The 18,681-nt window shown below is 40.6% G+C and overlaps 2 protein-coding genes across 2 annotated transcripts in view; both read left to right on the top strand.

The window, feature by feature from the left end:
* The first annotated feature begins 1,095 nt into the window (after nucleotides 1–1,095).
* LOC139204692 (SKI family transcriptional corepressor 1 homolog-B-like) lies at nucleotides 1,096–7,333 on the top strand. Its single transcript, XM_070834652.1, has 8 exons — nucleotides 1,096–2,865; nucleotides 3,522–3,612; nucleotides 3,711–3,782; nucleotides 3,975–4,037; nucleotides 5,008–5,097; nucleotides 5,288–5,362; nucleotides 5,987–6,052; nucleotides 7,236–7,333. Exons 1-8 carry the CDS (start codon nucleotides 1,096–1,098, stop codon nucleotides 7,331–7,333), a joined length of 2,325 nt encoding a protein of 774 aa, XP_070690753.1.
* Nucleotides 7,334–16,283: 8,950 nt separating this feature from the next.
* LOC139219389 (E3 SUMO-protein ligase PIAS1-like) overlaps nucleotides 16,284–18,681 on the top strand; it is a 53,151-nt gene continuing 50,753 nt past the window's right edge. The window contains exon 1 of the mRNA XM_070851255.1: nucleotides 16,284–16,300. The gene's annotated coding sequence lies outside the window, so the exon portion shown is untranslated. The remainder of the gene's footprint in view (nucleotides 16,301–18,681) is intronic.

Raw genomic sequence — 18,681 nt, 5'->3', positions numbered from 1 at the left:
TCTTTTTAGGAGAGAAAGGTATGATTTTTATTTTATTTGATCCTATTTTCTTTTTTTTTAGAAATGATTTTGCGGTCACTCTTTAAAAATGGTGTCCTTTTATTTAGCATGCAGAGTTGTGTTAGAACTTGGTCAAATGTCGGCTGATCAGTCACTCTGAAATAGCTGTGTTCATATCAGCTGTTTCAAAAATCATTACAAAGGCGCTGTGGGTTGTTTACATGTATTCTAGCGGCCTCAGTAAAGCCAATGACGAGATGTAAAAAGTAAGTATGCGCAGGTGAACGTGAGATAGGCCTGCTTCAACCTAATTTCGAGCAACTGGCTGAGGCTAATCTGCGCAGAAGCTTTAATTATATATGGGGCTAGTCTTTTATTAACAATGCGAAGACGCGCTCCTGGATCTGTGTAATTACCAGGAAAGCAGCTTATAGTTGTTCTTTTCCTCTCTGCTAAGCGCATTGGCGCAGCTCAGGCTGCATTTTCCTTCTGTCCTTATCCGCGTATAAGGATCTTATGTGACTCTTAAGTAGTTGCCCCATAAGTGCTGAGCCGATTTGAAGATAAGAGGAGCAGCGGATCCACCTCCGCGCAGGAACCCGGATAACCTGAGAGAGGAGGCCGAATTCACGGAGGAATTAACCGATACGAGAAATAATTAACAAGGCGTCTGATTGATTTCAGTTTTCAATATTACCTCCTGCAAAAGCCTGGTGTTAGTTACATTTGGTCATCTTTAAAAAAAAAAAAAAAATTAAAAAAAGTTTTATTATCATTATTATTAATATCATGATGCTTCATAAATATCAACATTATGGTAGGCTAGTAATAATTATAATAATACTAGATACCATGTGGACAGAAACATGATACTTTCCTCATATCACCATTATTTAATTTACATTTTAGAATATTTCTATTTAATTAACATATTTAGGGGTTTGTGTTTTTGGTGCCTTTTTTTTATTTTTTTATTTTTTTATTCATAAGCCAAATAATTTCAAGATGACGTAGTGGAAAAACTGTGGTGTTGCATGCTGTCAAACAGCCCCAAGGCTCACTCCACTTTCCTCTTTGATTGACAGGCTTCCAGGGATGGCGTCGATGCCCGGACAGCTTCGAGACGCGGGACCAGACGCCAGCTCTTCCCCCAGCTCAAAGCAGGGCGCTCAGAGCTTCCCCAGCCCCAGCTCCCTCAAACCAAACCAAGTGAGTGAGACCTCCCTGTATGGGGTGCCCATCGTATGTCTGGTCATAGATGGGAAGGAGAGACTCTGTCTGGCGCAGATTTCTAACACCCTGCTGAAAAACTACAGCTACAACGAGATACACAACCGCCGGGTCGCTTTGGGCATCACCTGTGTGCAGTGCACACCGGTCCAGCTGGAGCTCCTGCGGCGCGCCGGGGCCATGCCCATCTCCTCCAGGCGCTGCGGCATGATCACCAAACGGGAGGCCGAGAGGCTCTGCAAGTCCTTCCTGGGGGCGCACAGCCCCCCAAAGCTGCCAGAAAACTTCGCATTTGATGTGTCTCACGAATGCGCCTGGGGCTCCAGGGGCAGCTTCATACCCGCCAGATATAACAGCTCCAGAGCAAAGTGCATCAAGTGCAGCTTTTGCAACATGTATTTCTCTCCAAATAAATTCATTTTCCACTCTCATCGCACCGCAGAGTCCAAGTATCTGCAGCCAGACGCGGCCAACTTCAATTCGTGGAGACGCCACCTGAAACTGACGGACAAATCAATGTCTGAGGACATTCACCACGCGTGGGAGGATGTTAAGGCCATGTTCAACGGGGGGAGTAGAAAGAGGACTCTGCCCATGAGCGGGTCGGGAATGTCCTCGTCGATGAAATCACAGGCCTCGTCCAGTCTGGCCCAGTCCTCTCCCCCCGAGATCCGTCACAAAACTTTACGGTGCGACGAGGAGCAGGGGAGTAATAACCTGAGTTTGGCGACCGGCGCACGGACCTACCCAGTCATCCCAGTGCCCAGCAAGAGCTTTGGCATGCTCCAGAAAATCCCCCCACCTCTGTTCCCCCACCACCCTTATGGCTTCCCCGGCTATGGGCTGTGTCCGAAAAAGAGCGACGGTGTGCCTGATGCGACCAAAACTGACGTCTCTGGTGTGTTCTGGCCTGGCGCTAAGGACACCCTCTACCCTGCTTTCCCCATGTTTTGGCCCACAGCAGGCGGCCTTTCCATTCCGCCCTACCCGGGGTCTCCACCTAAACCTCTCCCAGAGCTGCCAGGCGTCCGGCAGAGTGAGCTCGACTTATCTGACCAAAGCGACCGGGGCTCAAGCACACCCAAAGACACCAGCCACCACCCTCACCATCAGCAGGACGGTGGAGAGCGCTGCTCCAGCTCCCAGTCCTCCTCCACCAGGAACGACGAGGACAAGTCCGGGGACGAGACCTCCCAGAGGAAAATCAGCTACATTTCGGCCTTCAGACCCGTGGTCAAAGACGCGGAGACTATTGCCAAACTCTACGGCAACCGGGACAGCTACGGCGTGCGCCCTGGCTACCTGTCCCCGGATTTTATCAGCGAGAGCTCCAGTTATCGATCGATATCACCGGACAGGGACAGCGTGGCGGACGACGACGATGACGACCCGGACGTGGATGTGGAGTCCAACCGGGGACAAGACGAGGACGCGCCGATCCAGATCTCATCGGAAGGGGACCGCCATGACTCCCCTGCGCCGGACAGGGTGTCCCCGGGTGCTGAGGAGAGCCAAGAGCCGCCTGACGTCTCCAGCCCCGGAGCATCAGCAGCAGCATCATCACCGGAGGACTCCGTGCACACTGGGTCACCAGATGAGGACAGACGGATGCGTAATGGCTCTCCTCTTCATGAAGTAAGATTAGATTAAATGAAACTTTAATGATCCCCGTGGGGAGAATTTGAATTGTCTCAGTGGAGAATATGGTGGAGAACACGATAAGAGAGAGAGGAGGCCGATAAAAATGTCATCAAGGTCAATTGGCCTGGAATTCCAAAAATCCAGATGTGGATGTTTGATCGGCACGTTTTCCAGACAGTGACGAGAACAAAAGCTAATAAGGCGCCCAAATATTCAGAGAAATGATCCTAAACTGCCCTGCTGATGTGCTGTTGAGCAAGGCAGCAGGCCCGAGGTTTACTTTAAGTGAAATACAAGAGAATAATATCCCAGAAAAGCTCAATAAGGAGCCATCTTCATTTGTAGGCCTACTAATGCATTGCTGATTATGATTTTCAATCAGGGGTCATTTAAGTATAAAACCCTAATTTATCCTGATTAATTTTTTTAAAATGCATTCATATTAAAATGCTTCAATTATAAGACATTTTACCATCAAATTAGGGTTTTTCGATGCAAAAACTTCTTTCAGGCATCAGTTGAGCATCTTAACAAATTGAAGGGCTCCTGGTTTTAGGAGGGAAAAAGGCCCCAATTATGTGAAGAACGGCAGCAAATGACAAATAATTGGTGCGCGTCATTAAAACCCGAGTGTGTGCTTCATTTTACAGGTGTACGCTCATGAAAAGGACGGCCACGTGCTCCTGAACGAGCCTCAGTCGTTTGGGTCGAAACAATCGAGCAGCCCCCGCAGACCCAACGGTGTGTGTTTCACTCACTGACGCTCTGGTTATTAAAGCAGAAATGGTCGTTTTTGTCTTTTTTTTTTAGCTGAAAATGTGTCTCATGTTTCTGTTCAGGTGTCCATCATGTGTGTGAAATACAGAACCACCGCAGCGCAGCGTCCTGCCAGGAGCAAAAGGACAGACAAGGTCTTTAATTATTCTGATTTATTCTATTTTATTCTATTTAATTTTTAAAAAAAAATCAGCCCATTCTGTCTATTTTAGCTGCTTAACTGTATCTCCTCAGTCGCTTTTTTTTTTTTTTTTTTTTTACAACATCTTAGTCACATAAAAGACTTATTTGAAGGTTAAACAACGTGTTTTATTGTTTTTGTGCAGCCGATGGAGCTTTACGCATCGATATCAGCGTGCATGAAAGAGATCTGGAGAACATGGCCAAAGGTAAGAGGCTGTTTTCTGCATCAAAAGGGAACAAAAGAGAGAGAAAACGTGTAGCAGGTCATATTAACTATTATCAGCAACGGCTGGCAGGGCCTGACCACCACCTTTAATTAAATGAATTGTTATTTCTAAATGCAAGTATTTAATTCTTATTAATTATGACCACTTATGTGCTAATTAGGTTGAATTTCTGATTTTATAAACCCACATTTAAATCGACTGTTTGTCCACGGTTGTTAATTATCAAAGCAGTGTATTATTGTATTACAGTGAATTATATTAATATTAAACAATTCTACTTTCTCTATTTTAAATGCAGCTAAAAGCCCAAGGCCTGCTAAAGATGACGTGCCAAAATCTAAATGTGAATTTACATTTTTGTGGGCCTAAAGTGTTTCCATAGTTGTTAACCACTTAATCACGAGATGTGGGAGTTTTGACTTATTATTGTAAGAGGAAATCGTTTAGAGGCTATTAATATTTTAACGAACAGAGCCATAACCCCGAGGCACGGCAGCTAATTATTTTACAACGCTTGGAAAAACCCTGGGACTCCATTATTATCGTCTCAACCTCCAGGCAATGCATGGCAATTACTGTGGCAGCGAGCGAGAGGAAAGCGGTGAAATGGTTGTTATCAGGGATGTAAACGCACCAGAAGTCGGTTTACTGGGCTGACATAAATCTTCATGTGCAGAAATCCAAACTATCTCATATTAAGTGGAGTCAGATTGATGCCAGGAAGGAAAAAAATGATTATTTCTTTATGATTTTTGAAGCTATTTCTATTGTTGTTGGTGGTTATTTGCATTATGGTGCATGATTTCCTTTTGCAGCACATGCCTGCTTGTTATTCAGAAGTACTGTAAGTGTGTGTTCGGTATTTTAGGGTGAACAATGACATTCCCTTGCTGCAGATGAAAATAAGTTGGTGTTGAAAATGGCACATCTTTGGTTTTTGTCTTTGCAGAGGAATTACAGAAGCAGCTTGTGGAACAAGTTGAGCTGAGGAAAAAGTTGGAGAGAGAATTTCAGCATTTAAAAGGTAGGACAAGCACGAGTGTGGTTGTGTTTTGTCGAGTCAAAGCCACAGGGAGATGTATTTTGCATCGCTGTTTGGATCTTAAACCCTGTGCTTGCAGCCCTAGATGTTAGGCGAGCTATTTTTGTGAATCTGGGAATGTGTCTTTAAAATGTATCTCCACAATGTCAGAGAGTTTCCATCTGATGTGGCCTTCGGTACTCTTCAGATAATTTTCAGGATCAAATGAAGCGTGAGCTATCCTACAGAGAGGAAATGGTCCAGCAGCTGCAGATTGTGCGAGGTTGGTCTCTCTCTGTACTTTGTGTGCCTCCATAGATTATGACTGTGTAAAGCGGATGTAGATCAATGCTCTTTAAGTTTATGGGGGGAAAAAATGAACCACAAAAAAAGACAAACCTTCAAGTAACATAGGTTATATCAATCAAACTGAACCGACTAGCCTCTAAACTAAAAAAGAAAGGAAAAGTGACACTTGCATATTGAAATATTAATGATTTGTGTCCAGCCTTTTTCCTGTAAACTCCTTATTTTTTCTCCTGCAGTTGAGTAAATTATTAGATATCAAAAGGTGAAACTGAAACCACGTTGTTTTGTTTGCAAAGGTTATTTTCTCCTAAATCATGCTCTGGAAAATTGAATAGACAGACCATTATGTAGTGCTATATCGGTTACATGCAGTAGACAGCAACTAATGCCACCCGTTAAAGGATTGGTTTAATGTTACAGTAGTTTAAATACAGGGTTCAAGTACACAGAGGGGTCACTCTAAATACCATAGGGGCAAACGGCATACATTACACTCCTCCACTTCAGATGCTACGCAGCAACTCACATTTTCTTTTTTCTTTTTGCTCCTTTTTTGACCAATATTTTTTATTTTTTTATTCATTTTATTTTTGGATAGACACTTTGTGCAGCGAGTTGGACCAAGAGAGAAAGGCTCGTTATGCAATACAGCAGAAGCTAAAAGGTAATTTTATCTGGTCCAACAAAAGGAACATGAGCACCTGTCATTTACTGCCTACAAACATAAATATGCAAGTGCTACTTTTTTTTATTAAACATCTCCTGTGATCAGTGTGATCGCTGTTTACTGTAAGACACCATTAGTGGATAGGCTCACGTTGGCTCAAGTCTGTCTGAAAACAGTACTCGCATGCCCATATGTACAATGGATATCTCCTCTTAAAGCTTCTTTAATGTAAGGGATGAGAAATCCTCAGTTGTTGTACTTTGGGGAAAAAACAAAGCTAATTTGAGGCTTCAGCAATCTGAATTAGTCTAATTAAGAGTTTGTCTTCCAGTTACGTCTTTTTAGTACAAATCTTTCTTTCTTTTTTTTACCAACCTTCCACCACAGCTCAGCAAGGAAACGCTGCCTATAAGTGTTTCCATCCAAATGTTTTTATGCACATTTTCAATTTGCGCGTAGACGCTTTTTAGATTTTACACTTGGCTGAGGTGGAATCGTTGGTGCATCAAGGAAAAGCAGACTGAGTAGATCAGTGTGGAGCGATGAGGAGATTATAACCCTCCTCTGATCGATACATGAAACAAACAGCAATGCCATATTTTCGTCATGTTTCCACCGTTTGAGGTTTGACTGGCGCTCTTTTAATTACGTCATCTGGCTGTGCCCTCCTGCCTCCTATGAAACGGTTTAATGGTACCCGTCACCTGCTGTTTGTCTCAGCGAAGCAACTCCTAACATTCGCATAGCAGCAGTGGATGGAAACATGCCGTAATTCTCATTTTCTTTTACCATTTTTCTGAAGATTCGGTTAAAATTCTCGCTGCAATTGTGAATACAGAGGGGAATGTTGTCTTACAAAGACTAAAAAATCTGGGAGACCAACCACTTGATATGTGCGACTGCTGAAGCCTCAAATTAGCTGATCAGGACAAACAAGGCCTGTGGACTTGTTCCCCCATCACTTCCACTGAAATCTGAAAGAACAGATTATTTTATGGGCAGGTGGAACTATTACAACAACCAAAAACAGTATTGTTTTAAGGCTGACTTGAGAAAATGTCGGCCTATCCTTTAACAACAACATTAGGTAAAGAAAAGACAAATAAATGTGTAAATTGACCAATAATTTGTTGTCTGTGTTTGTCTGCATGTTCTCACTGATGGATCTGTTCCTCCCCAGAAGCTCATGACGCCCTTCACCATTTCTCCTGCAAGATGCTCACCCCTCGTCAGTGCACCGGAGCCTGCACCTTCAAACCCCCGCTGCTGCCTCCCTAGTGACGGACCCGCACCTGACCCCAGCACAGCCAAAAAAAGAAAAAGAAGAAATGAAAATAAAAACACACACAGGTCCGCTTCGACCTTCCACCTGAAACCCAAGGATTACCATCCTGCTGTATAGATACACAACTGATTTTAGCACTTGAGTGAATACACTCGGAGAAGGTTTTGGCAGCGACCTCTCCCTCCAAAAACTGAACTCTTGGGTAAAAGAGATCGAGATGTACTCAAACACGATGTTCATTTTATGTTGTGAATCAAAGGATTGTTGATCTGAAGCTGCAAAGCTCAAACCAAGGAGTCCCTCTAAATCAAAGCCGTCTGCTCTTTAGCTGTTCTGAAAAGAAAAAAAAACAACTCTATATACATATGCATATATATATCATGTGACGATGTGCAATGGCTTGTATAATTGTGATATTGAGTTCGAAATGTATCTCATTATTTAGCTTTTGTTGCGTGTTTGAATATCTTGAGTTTTTACATATATTTGTTATTTATCTGTCTTTGGTTTAATTTATTGTTTAGATTATTTGTAACACCGTATGTATATGTTGTCAAGCACTTTAAATGGACACCATTTCTGAATTTGATTATGCCGTCCTATACCAAATTCTTCTATCAAAAATACGAGGATCTTTAGGTTTAAAATAGAGCACATTATTATGAGCACTTACTTCAACAGCCGTTCAGGTGTGACATCAAACAATAAAAGATTTTCTTTCTTTTCAAGTGATGATTTAAAAACCAGTCTGGAGCCATTTATAGATATTGTGTACAGTTTAGACTATTTTAACGCAATTTTGATCCCATGATTTTCTCTGTTTCAGGGTTTTTCTATCATTCCATGCATCTGTCAGTCACAACAGACAAAACCAAAACTTTTTCCTATCATCTGATGGTCTTTTTATAAGAAGAAGACACTGTATGAAATATGTGTAATCTGTCATTCACACAGCTGCATTTCTTTTTCTCTCATTTGTTGAATTTGCTTTGTATAAAAACACACACACACACACACACACACACACACACACACACACAGAGCAGTTCTGAAAGAAATCCTTGTTTCTGACACAATCTACCCATAAGTTTCCCCATTTATGTATGTACCCATGTCAATATTAATAAAATGTGAAAGCCACCCTCTGCCTCGCTGTCTTGTTTCCTTCACTGGTGTGAGCCTGACACCTACTGGCCTCCACACTGAATAACTCCTCATGAGATGGATCATATTTCCTCTTATTGTATTTGAGTTCAACATGATCTCTTTCATTAGGCGGCTACATCAGTGCATGACATGTCCAGTCAACTTATAATGTTTGACGTCGAGTCAGGGGAGCAGGCTGATCTAATAGTGAAATCTAATTCTTCTGATGGGAGGACTAATAGATATTGATTACATGGCTCTCGGTCCCTGGATGTTTCATACTGAGACAGATACTCGCATAATGTCACTGACACACAATGAATGTTAATTTTCTGTGAACGTAATTGCCCTCAATGGCAAAGACGGTTCCCTTTGAATACTAACAAGGCCTGCAAAGCTGAACAGATGTGAACTACTGTGGGAATGATTGGCTGCTTTACTGTGTTTTTATTTAGCTGCTTAGCATTAAGAAAAGCCTGGTTAAGGTTGATATGTGGTGACAAGCACGGATGGATTATGTGACGGCGGGGCCCGGGCACAGACATGTTAAATGCCCCCATTCCTCGTACATACAGGAGAGATCAACAGATTAAAGGGGACACTAAACAACTACAAATGACAGAGCTGCATGAAAAGTTGTGCGTCGCTTTGTGGTTGTCGGTTATTTTGCACCTCTCTGAAGCTGATTTGTATCTCTTTGTGGTCTCTTTGTGTTCATTTGTGCTATTTCTGCATCTCTTTGGGGTAATTTTGTGACTCATTTTAGTTCTTTGTGCCTCCCTGTAGTCGTTTTGTGTCTCATTGTGGTGGTTTTGCTTCTTTTAATTGTGGTTTTGCTTATCTTTGTGGTGGCTTTGCATCTTTTTGTGACCCGTCTTATCTCTTAACCCTTTGGGTCCCTGGGCCTGTGCTCGGTGAGCCCGTTCAGGGATCAATCCATGATGAAGTATAGAAAATAACGTTGCCTTAACAAAGTGATTTCAGACTTTTTTAAACCCCTCCTAAGTTGAACTGAGTGTGTTGTGAGTTAAGGCTTGAAAGCTGCTGGCTACTGGCATGATAAATTATTTAATGATAATTACATAATTATGCAACAAATTTAAAGTAGGACTTAGGGCGCTCATTCAAAATGTGCCCGTGTTCCCACTTTGCTCTATGGTGCATGTTTATGACGCATTGGTAATAAACTACATACATACAATAAACAGTGTGAGAGCAAGTAAAATACGCAGTTTGTACAGTACCACAACTTAATGATATATTATTATTTTACTTGGTGAATATGTTTATTTAATACATATAAGAAAAAGAAAGATAACCGACAAAGTAAATAAGCAATTAAAAATGAACAAATATGAAAAAATATACATTAAAGAGGAGGTGCTGAGGAAAGTAATATTTCAAACAAGTAACAAACAAAACAATGAACTATATATCATATATGTATATTTCCTGCCATGTACGTTATCTCTTATCACGTAACCTCCCACCCCCAAAGCAAACAGGTTGTAGTATTCAAATATATAAAATATCAATTTGAAAATATCATTGTGTCCACCATCAGAGAGTTCATGGTAAAATGATATACATGCCAGTCATTAAGCACGACTGCTTCATTTAGATGAATCAGTACATTTTAATTGCTGGAAGAAGTGCATGTCTATACAAATAATAATAATAATAATAATTGTTTGAGTAATTTAATCTATAGCAATGCTTCCTATTTTATAAACTGATCGTATGGTTTGAAAGTAATGAAGAAATAAAAGTAAAAAGTGCATAAAACATGCAGTAATGCTACATGAAATGAAGCGGTGAGAGTAGCAGAAAATAGAAATACACAAGTTATAAATACACACAATCTCATCTGGTAACGCTTAGTAATCAAGTAACCTTTGGTTCCTTTTCCATCAATGAGGTTTCCTACTTTTTACTCAAATATTTTATCCATAAACAGTCTCCTGATGGATTTTCTACATCATGACATATGTATGTTGACACAAATTGTATGTAGATATATTGATATCACAATATAAAGTTCATAACTGTAACAGAGGATTTTATCCACATTGCTCCCTCCCAGTATTGTTTACATGTTCTTACACTAAGCAGCTCGTTTTTCTGCTGCGCTCAAGAAAAAAAACACACTGAGTGCATTTACACAAGCTTACATTAAATCCATACACCGTAATGTGGATCATTTTAAAAGGAGAATAATTATCTTCCTGCTGGACATATTGTCTCACAGTATTTGCAGTCTGCACTACTGATTCTTTATTTGTTTGTATGAACATGTGTGGTCAGTGGACACCTGTCCCATCAGAGGCCATCAACAATACAACAGATGGCATCGATATATAATGATATAATAAAACCTCTGTGATTCTCTCTGTATGAAACAAGCTGCAGAACTAGTTTGTCAATAGATTCTTTGTATGAACCTCAAGGGAGATGAGGAGCATTTTCAGATAATGGATCTGGACATAAAGCCAAATGTGTTTCATGTAATAGTGAATTTTTTTTTTGTTCAACATGGAGGCATAAAACCTTTCTACTAAGCAAAGATACCATTGCTAAGAAACAGATTATCAGGCTGAGGAGCTGGATCAGGATCCTCATTTGAAATGATAGGGCGCCACCTACTGGCTTTACAAGCACTCAATCCTTCTGTCAGTCTTGTACTTTGGACAGCTTCCTTGTGCCTCATTCAGACCTTTATTCTGACTGTACTTAAAACTAGTTTTGCATAAAAGGCAGTGGCATTAAATTATTACAAATGACTGCTGCTTGATAACCAAGTGACAGATGTCTTAATTTTTTTTTGGCTTTATAAACTTTAAAACTTTAAATTTAACTTCCCACCACTTCTCGACCCTCCAATCCCGACAATTAAAAGAAAGCTTTTACATTTTCTGGATGATTTGGAGTTTTCAGATTTCACGCGTTCATTCATATTTACGGTATATTTCACTTCCCATCATGAATATCTAGATGTTGTTTCAAATAGGGCAGCAGTTGATAATCATTTTCACTGTCGATGAATTTGTCAGTTATTTTCTTGATCTCTTGATTGTTTGGTGTCAAGAAATGTGAGAAAATGGTAATAAAGGTCCACCAGTGTTTCCCAAAGGCCGAGGTTACATCCTCAAGTGTCTTTTTTATCCACAACCACATTTTAGTTTATAGGGAAGAAACCAGAAAATATTCACAGCTGAAATCAGCTTGTTTTTTTTCCAATCTCAGTATCCCGAGTCATAGTCACTGTCCTGATTTTGTTTGGCATCCTGCTATTTTTCATTTTATACTTTACCCACTGGAATAGAAGAGCAAAAGAGCTACATAGAAGAAAATGGGATGTATTAATGTTCAGTTCTTGAGAAAAGGGCACATAACCAAAGGACATTTTGTTTTTATTACTGTAGAGTCTGCTCTAACATGAGCTGTAGTACTGCAAAAAAGTTGGTGGACTTGTGGGAGGCAGATTAAAAAAGATTAGTTGAAATCATCCAGCAGAGGCGGAGATATCCTGATTTTTAGTCCCTAAAGTGGGTCACACTCCAGAAACACTGGATCCTGCACTTCCCATGATGCAATTTATGGTAGTAGCATCTTTTTGTTTGATGCTACTGGGCACATTAAGCACCCTGTTTGTGACAAATGTCTCAAACCGAAGGTGATTTTTTTGTCAGACTTTATGGGACAACAGCATTATACAACTGTTTCCACAGGGTAGTTCAAGTTATCATAGAAAAAGAAAAACCTCCTTAGGAAGTGCACTCAGTGCCCCTCTGAGTACAGACTGATTGAATGCAAAGTTTTCATCATCTTTCTCTCTAAATTTTGGTAGGAAGAACACATTTTGGGGGTCAGAATCCTCCCTGAGCCCAGGTTTTTATTGTCACATGCAGTTTTGAGAAATCCCTTTTTATCAGGAGCACAGCAGACATTTCAGCTCAGCACAAGTATTTGGGCAGTCATTCCTTTTCATGTATTTATCATGATAATCTGGGTGATACCAGAGCTTTCATGTGCATGCCTCTGCCTTTCTGTCAACTTGTCTTTGAAAAAATAGCACCAAAGATATGAAAACATAAATTCAAACATTGTATTTGTAAGTTATAACCAGCTTGGAAATCTGAGTCATCGTGACTGAGTACGATGAGCTGATTTACATCCTCAGTTTAAACACAGTTTTTGCATTTGGAAGATTTAAAAGTAAACTAATATAAACAATTATAATTCAAGTTAAGAGCACAGTAGAGACAGGTCCACTGAGGAACGTAAAACATGCTTGTGTGGGTGATACTCTGGTTGTACAGCGGTTTTGAAACTAATGGTGATTCTCATAATGTATTAGGACACTTTAGCAGGTCTGCTACCATCCAACTCTATAGTTTGAAAGTTGTTCTCCTCAGAAGTGTGAGAATAGCAAACAGTATACTTGAGTTTAATCCACTGAATGCGAACAAAATTTGAATATTTCATGAAGAAATGTTGGTGCCTTTAGATGCTTGAATTGCTGAGATACAAAATACTTGAGATTGAGTGTGTTAATTGTATCTTGAACACCATGAAAATGTTTATTAATTCTCATATTCCTCCTTATCCTGCTCAGAATCAATGGGCACTCATTTAGTTTTTAGACCACAGTAAAATACAATACAGTGAATTTAAAACTCTATCAACAGAGAACATATAGAGCAGGAGGGATTCAACCAGTGATCCACCTCAAATAGATGATAGAGATGCACAGTACTTGTTTTTCTGACTTTGGCGTGTGTGTGTGAGAATATGTCACTTAATATACTGTAGCTATGAAAACAGCAATAATATAACAGGTCCAAGTATCATTCGTTTTATTTTATTTTTTGTTGATGAAATAAAAGAATGTGATCGACACGTAGCATCAAACTTTCCATTATGTCAATTTGGATGAAACACATACAGCAATATGGTGCAACAGGTCTATTAAAGGGTCAGTTCGCCCAAATCACAACAAAACAAAACGTATCACTTAAGGAGATTTAGCCATTTAGATACTTTTAGTTTTATTTGCTCTGTGAGATTTCTGTCTCCATCTCATACAAATGATGTGATTAGAGATTTTGTTTGAGATCACAGCACTGAAATAAATATACAATTCAACTGCAACCAGTCGTTCTAGGGACAATATTTTATCACAGTGGGACTCAAGTTCAGTACCAGTGATTCATGTAAATTATGGGTTACAGCTGCAGGTAAGTTTTTACATCTAATACAAACACAAACAAACACAGACATGCCTTTTTGCATGTGTGTTATCTATGCAGGGCTTTTCCAATGCAACGTGTCAGACTTATTCTGTTATTATTATTCTAATCCATTCTCATCTTCCAGACAGTAATCATTTGAGATAACCAGTAGTTACAGGTTACCGACTGGATGGAAGAATAGATTCATTATCATTCATTGTTGGTGAGGAATGATTCAGCACACACAGCAGACTCACCTGGACCAGATGTGATATCAAGTTGGCACCAACATGAGCCGTGCAGTTTGAGGTGTGGCACCGATGGCACCGTTTTTAAGATGGCAAACAAGATGTGGATAGTTTGTTGATATTTGAGACCGAGACGATATTAAGCTGTCCGGCCAGAGATTACCTGCATTTTTAAGTAATAATGTTACATTTCACTTCAATACTCATGTTTGAAAGTTTGAAAATCATTTCAACAGCTAAAGCTAAAGTACAGGCAAGTTCGTGGCCATTTACTTTTGCTAATCGGTGCAAACTGAGCCCTGAGCTAAGTTGTGTGGAGAAACATGAAAGTTAATACGTGACTTGTGAAAGTAGTATTTTGACAACAATATTAACTTGTGGCCCCCTTACTGTCTGGAGCTTTCAACTGCACTGATCTTCATCACTTGAGGGAATTTGCTCATCCATCGTGAAGATTATGAGATCTGATTGACCGATCTATAAAATGAAGATACTGTACTGAATGGACGCTAAGATTTTGATGAGCTGTTTACCCATCACAGTATATATATTTTCATCTCTGTATATTTGATCCATATATATATATATATATATATATATATATGTATATTCATTTGTGCTTATGTCTATAATCAATTTCATGATGTATACACTTTTACTTTTTACTCTACTCTACTCTACTGTACAGTTTGCACATCTTACTGTTACTCACCTGACTACCACATGAGTCACATAACTAACAAAGCATTGTAATTCATATTTCATGTTTTATTTTATTGTGTTGTATTTTATATTTTATTATATTGTATTCTTATATTTTAGCTGCTGCAGTATTTAATGTGTATCATATCTTAGATTCTTGTTCAAAATGCAAAAAGAAGAAACAAGGGCAAGAGACAAAAAATAGAGAGTAGGCAGTTTATTGAAAACTGCGTTTAAACTCAAACAGGCTGTTCATCAGCTGATAAAAGTTTAAGACCACAGCCTTTAAAAGTCCAAATCTGCGCAAGAATCTGGCTTTCATGTCATTTTCATTCAGGCATTCACACTGTCATGACCTTCTGATGGCAAAGGCAAAAGGGCTTTCTGCTTTTGAACGTGGCAGGATTATTGAGCTGCACAAGCAAGGCCTCTCGCAATGCGTCATCGCTGCCGAGGTTGGACGCAGTAAGACAGTCATTTTAAATTTCTTAAAAGATCCTGAGGGTTATGGGACAAAAAAGAAAGTTTAAAGAACAAAAAAGGTCTTCAAAGGCCACGTCTCCTCCCACGCCACAAACTTGCCCGTTTGGACTTTGCAAGGGAGCACCAAACATGGGACACTGAAAGGTGGAAGAAAGTTTTATTCTCCGACGAGAAACAATGTAACCTGGATGGTCCTGATGGCTTCCAATGTTACTGGCATGACAAGGAGATGCCACTGGAGATGTTTTCTACACGGCACAGTGGAGGAGGCTCCATCGTGATCTGGGGTGCTTTTTCCTTCAATGGAACAATGGAGCTTCAGGTTGTGCAGGGGTGTCAAACGGCGGCTGGCTATGTGGAGATGTTGCAGCGGGCATCCCTCTTGACTGAGGGCCCTCGTCTGTGCAGTAATGACTGGGTCTTTCAACAGGACAATGCTGCAGTTCACAACGCCTGCCTGATGAAGGACTTCTTCCAGGAGAATAACGTCGCTCTTTTGGACCATCCTGCGTGTTCCCCTGATTTGAATCCCATTGAGAACGTTTGGGGATGGATGGCAAGGGAAGTTTACAAAAACGGATGTCAGTTCCAGACCATGGATGCCCTTCGTGAAGCCATCTTCACCACATGGAGGAATGTTCCCACCAGCCTCCTGGAAACACTCACATCAAGCATGCCTAAACAAATTTTTGAAGTGATCAACAAGAACGGTGGGGCTACTCACTACTGAGTCCTTTTTTTGACACTTTTCGTTCTGTTTTGGGTTTTTTTGGGGCTATGGTCTTAAACTTTTGATCAGCTGATGAACAGCCTGTTTGAGTTTGAATGCAGTTTTCAATAAATTGCTTGTTCTCTATTTTTTGTCTCTTGCTCCTGTTTCTTCTTTTTGCATTTTGAAGCTCTACTTGCAACCTGCTTACGATCCAGCAGTGCGAAATGCGAATTCTTGTAATTTTCCCCCCGGTCTTAAGATTTTGATCGGGAGTGTGTATATCAGAAGTGGCTGTTTTTCCTCCTTATTTGTGTCCCTGAACGCACCCCTGTAGCTTTGTGCGCGTTCACGCGACGCTCTGCGCGTCCCAGTCATGTGACACCACCTCAACACGCCTGCGCAAACAAATACAAGATGGCGGAGAGTGCGGAACTGAAGGTAAGTCGCAGCCTGAAATCATCACAAATTTACTCGGTTACCGAGCGTTTGATTGTCAAGTGACACGGCGCGTCCGTGATTTTAGCCTCCGGGGGCTGAGATGTTGTCAGATTCGGTGTTTATCGCTCAAACACAGCAGGAAGTTTATTGAATCCGCCAGCGCCAAAGCTTGCGCGAGCATGTTTATGTTGATATAGAGACGCGCTGGTTTGGCTGAACGGACCGTTTTCTTTCAGCAGCACCAGCTCCACTTTGTAACCATCCTCTGGGTCCCGTTTCTACACCAGCCTCGCGTCCCTCTTCGCGGCATGATACCCGCCTCTGTACGGGGTTTGTCAGGGGATATTTTCATTAAAAAATAACGCCGGCTCTCGGGCGGTAGTCGCGCCGATGTCCTGCAGACTGTCAGACGGTGTGAATGTGACAGCTGCATCCTGCGAGAGGCTCCGATGTTTGGAAACACGGGAGCTGTTCCTCTCATTTGAGTGATTATAAAGTTGGTATCGGTGCCCCACGTCGTGTCCCAGCAGCGTGTGTCTGCAGCTGAAGTAACGTTACCTGGTCATTAATACCTGTGACTCACTTTACCTGTTGATACCTGCATGATAAACACACAGCGGTGCACATGCGGCGATTCACTGCTTTATCAGCAGACTGGAGGCTCAGGTGGTCTCCTCACTCACACTCCTCATTAACGCACCTTGCCTTAATGTTGCTGTGTTTGCTGCTGAAGCTCTGTGATAATTTAACTATGTAAAGCACAGCTGGATCATATCTAGCAGGTATTGATTTGAGTCTTGGGCTATTTTTAGACTTTTCCCCGGTGTGTTCCCACCGCCTGCCCAGGATGTGTGGATCTATACGTGCTGCTTTGTGCCAGCTGCTGTTCTGCTGTACAGATCATAATGAACAGGTTTTCAGCTACACCCTCTGCTTCCTTTGAAAAGCCAGATGTGGTCCTACTATGCAGCCCACCAGTGCCTGTATATTATAGGCTTCCTCTGATTAATGATGGTGTAATGCAGTCACTACTTTGCTAGCTTTTTTTTTTCTCATTTTCACAATGTAAGTTGAATAATTTGAGGTAGAGCTGCAACTGTTGATTATTTATTATTGTCAGTAAATCAGAAAATTAATTTAGTTGTATTTAAAATATCAGAAAATAGTGATAAATGGCTACACTTTTCATGCTTTGTCTGAAACCCAAAGAGAAAATAAAAGAATAGAGGTAAATCCTTACATTTGATATTTTTGTGAGGCTTTGATAATTAATTGATAATCAGAATCAATGCCAATTGATTTTCTGTCAGTCCATTAGTCGCATAATAGTTTAATCTCTACCTGTGAGCTTTTGGACTGTAGGTTGAACAAAAAAAATATGCTTTTGAGCTGTGTCCAAGGTCTGATGGGCGTTTTTTTTAAATATGTTTTCTAACAACCAATAAATGAATTGACTGATAGAAAATACTAAAAGCTTAATCAACAATTTGATTGAGGATAGAAGTGGGTTTTTTTTATGGGGTGCTGCTCTTGTTTAAATGGAACAAATGGTGGATGTTTCTGGTCAGCACAGACATTAAGGGAGTCATCAGGCTGCTCTGCTTTTAGGCTGCATACATGAGTACATAAGTGGTCACCTCACGCCCTGCTGTTGACTGTACAGTAATGATGAACCTCTAATGACACTTCATACTCCCACTTTGAGGAAGCTTTCATACACTCATAAATAGTTTCAGTGTTAGACTCATAGTATCATACAACCGCTGCAGAAGATACCGGGGCAGGATCAGTGGCTGGTTTGGCTCTTGCTAACCCGCTTTACATGTTATCACACAGGTCAATCACTCATGAATTGCTGTGGACAAAGTAGACTGAATGAATGAAATAATGAAGGTAGCAAAGAGCGAGAGGCATTATCTGGACCGTTTTTGATTCAGGAGTGGAATTTCATAACCTGGGAAAACCGTGTGGGTCTATAAAAAGAGACAAAGCACTGAACTTTGTTGGTAATTGATTTGGTGTAATGATTTTTTTCTCTCATATAATTATTGCTTTGTTGTAGTTTTTTGAAATCCACACTTGCTTTCTGTCCCAAATGAGTGTAGCCTATTAGTTAAAGTGTGAGATTTTCTCTTCACAGGAATCTAACGAGTCAACAGCAACATGTTTGAAATTATTCAAGTATTTCAGAAGAGTTCTGCTTTGAAAACAAACAACTCTGTGCCAAATTTTATATTTTGTCTCTAAAAAGAACATAACAAGCATGTGAATATAGATTCAAACACCCTTGTATGTTTTCCCAGTGTGTGCTTTGTAAAGCTTTTTGTATAAATGGAAAATGATTCCAGCTTTGCTCAGTTCGTTGTAACCAGACAAGAGGT

Source organism: Pempheris klunzingeri, chromosome 1 (assembly GCF_042242105.1).
Source record: "Pempheris klunzingeri isolate RE-2024b chromosome 1, fPemKlu1.hap1, whole genome shotgun sequence".
NCBI lineage: Eukaryota > Metazoa > Chordata > Actinopteri > Acropomatiformes > Pempheridae > Pempheris > Pempheris klunzingeri.
Note: the sequence above shows the minus strand (reverse complement) of the source record. Positions and strands in the feature narration are given on the sequence as shown.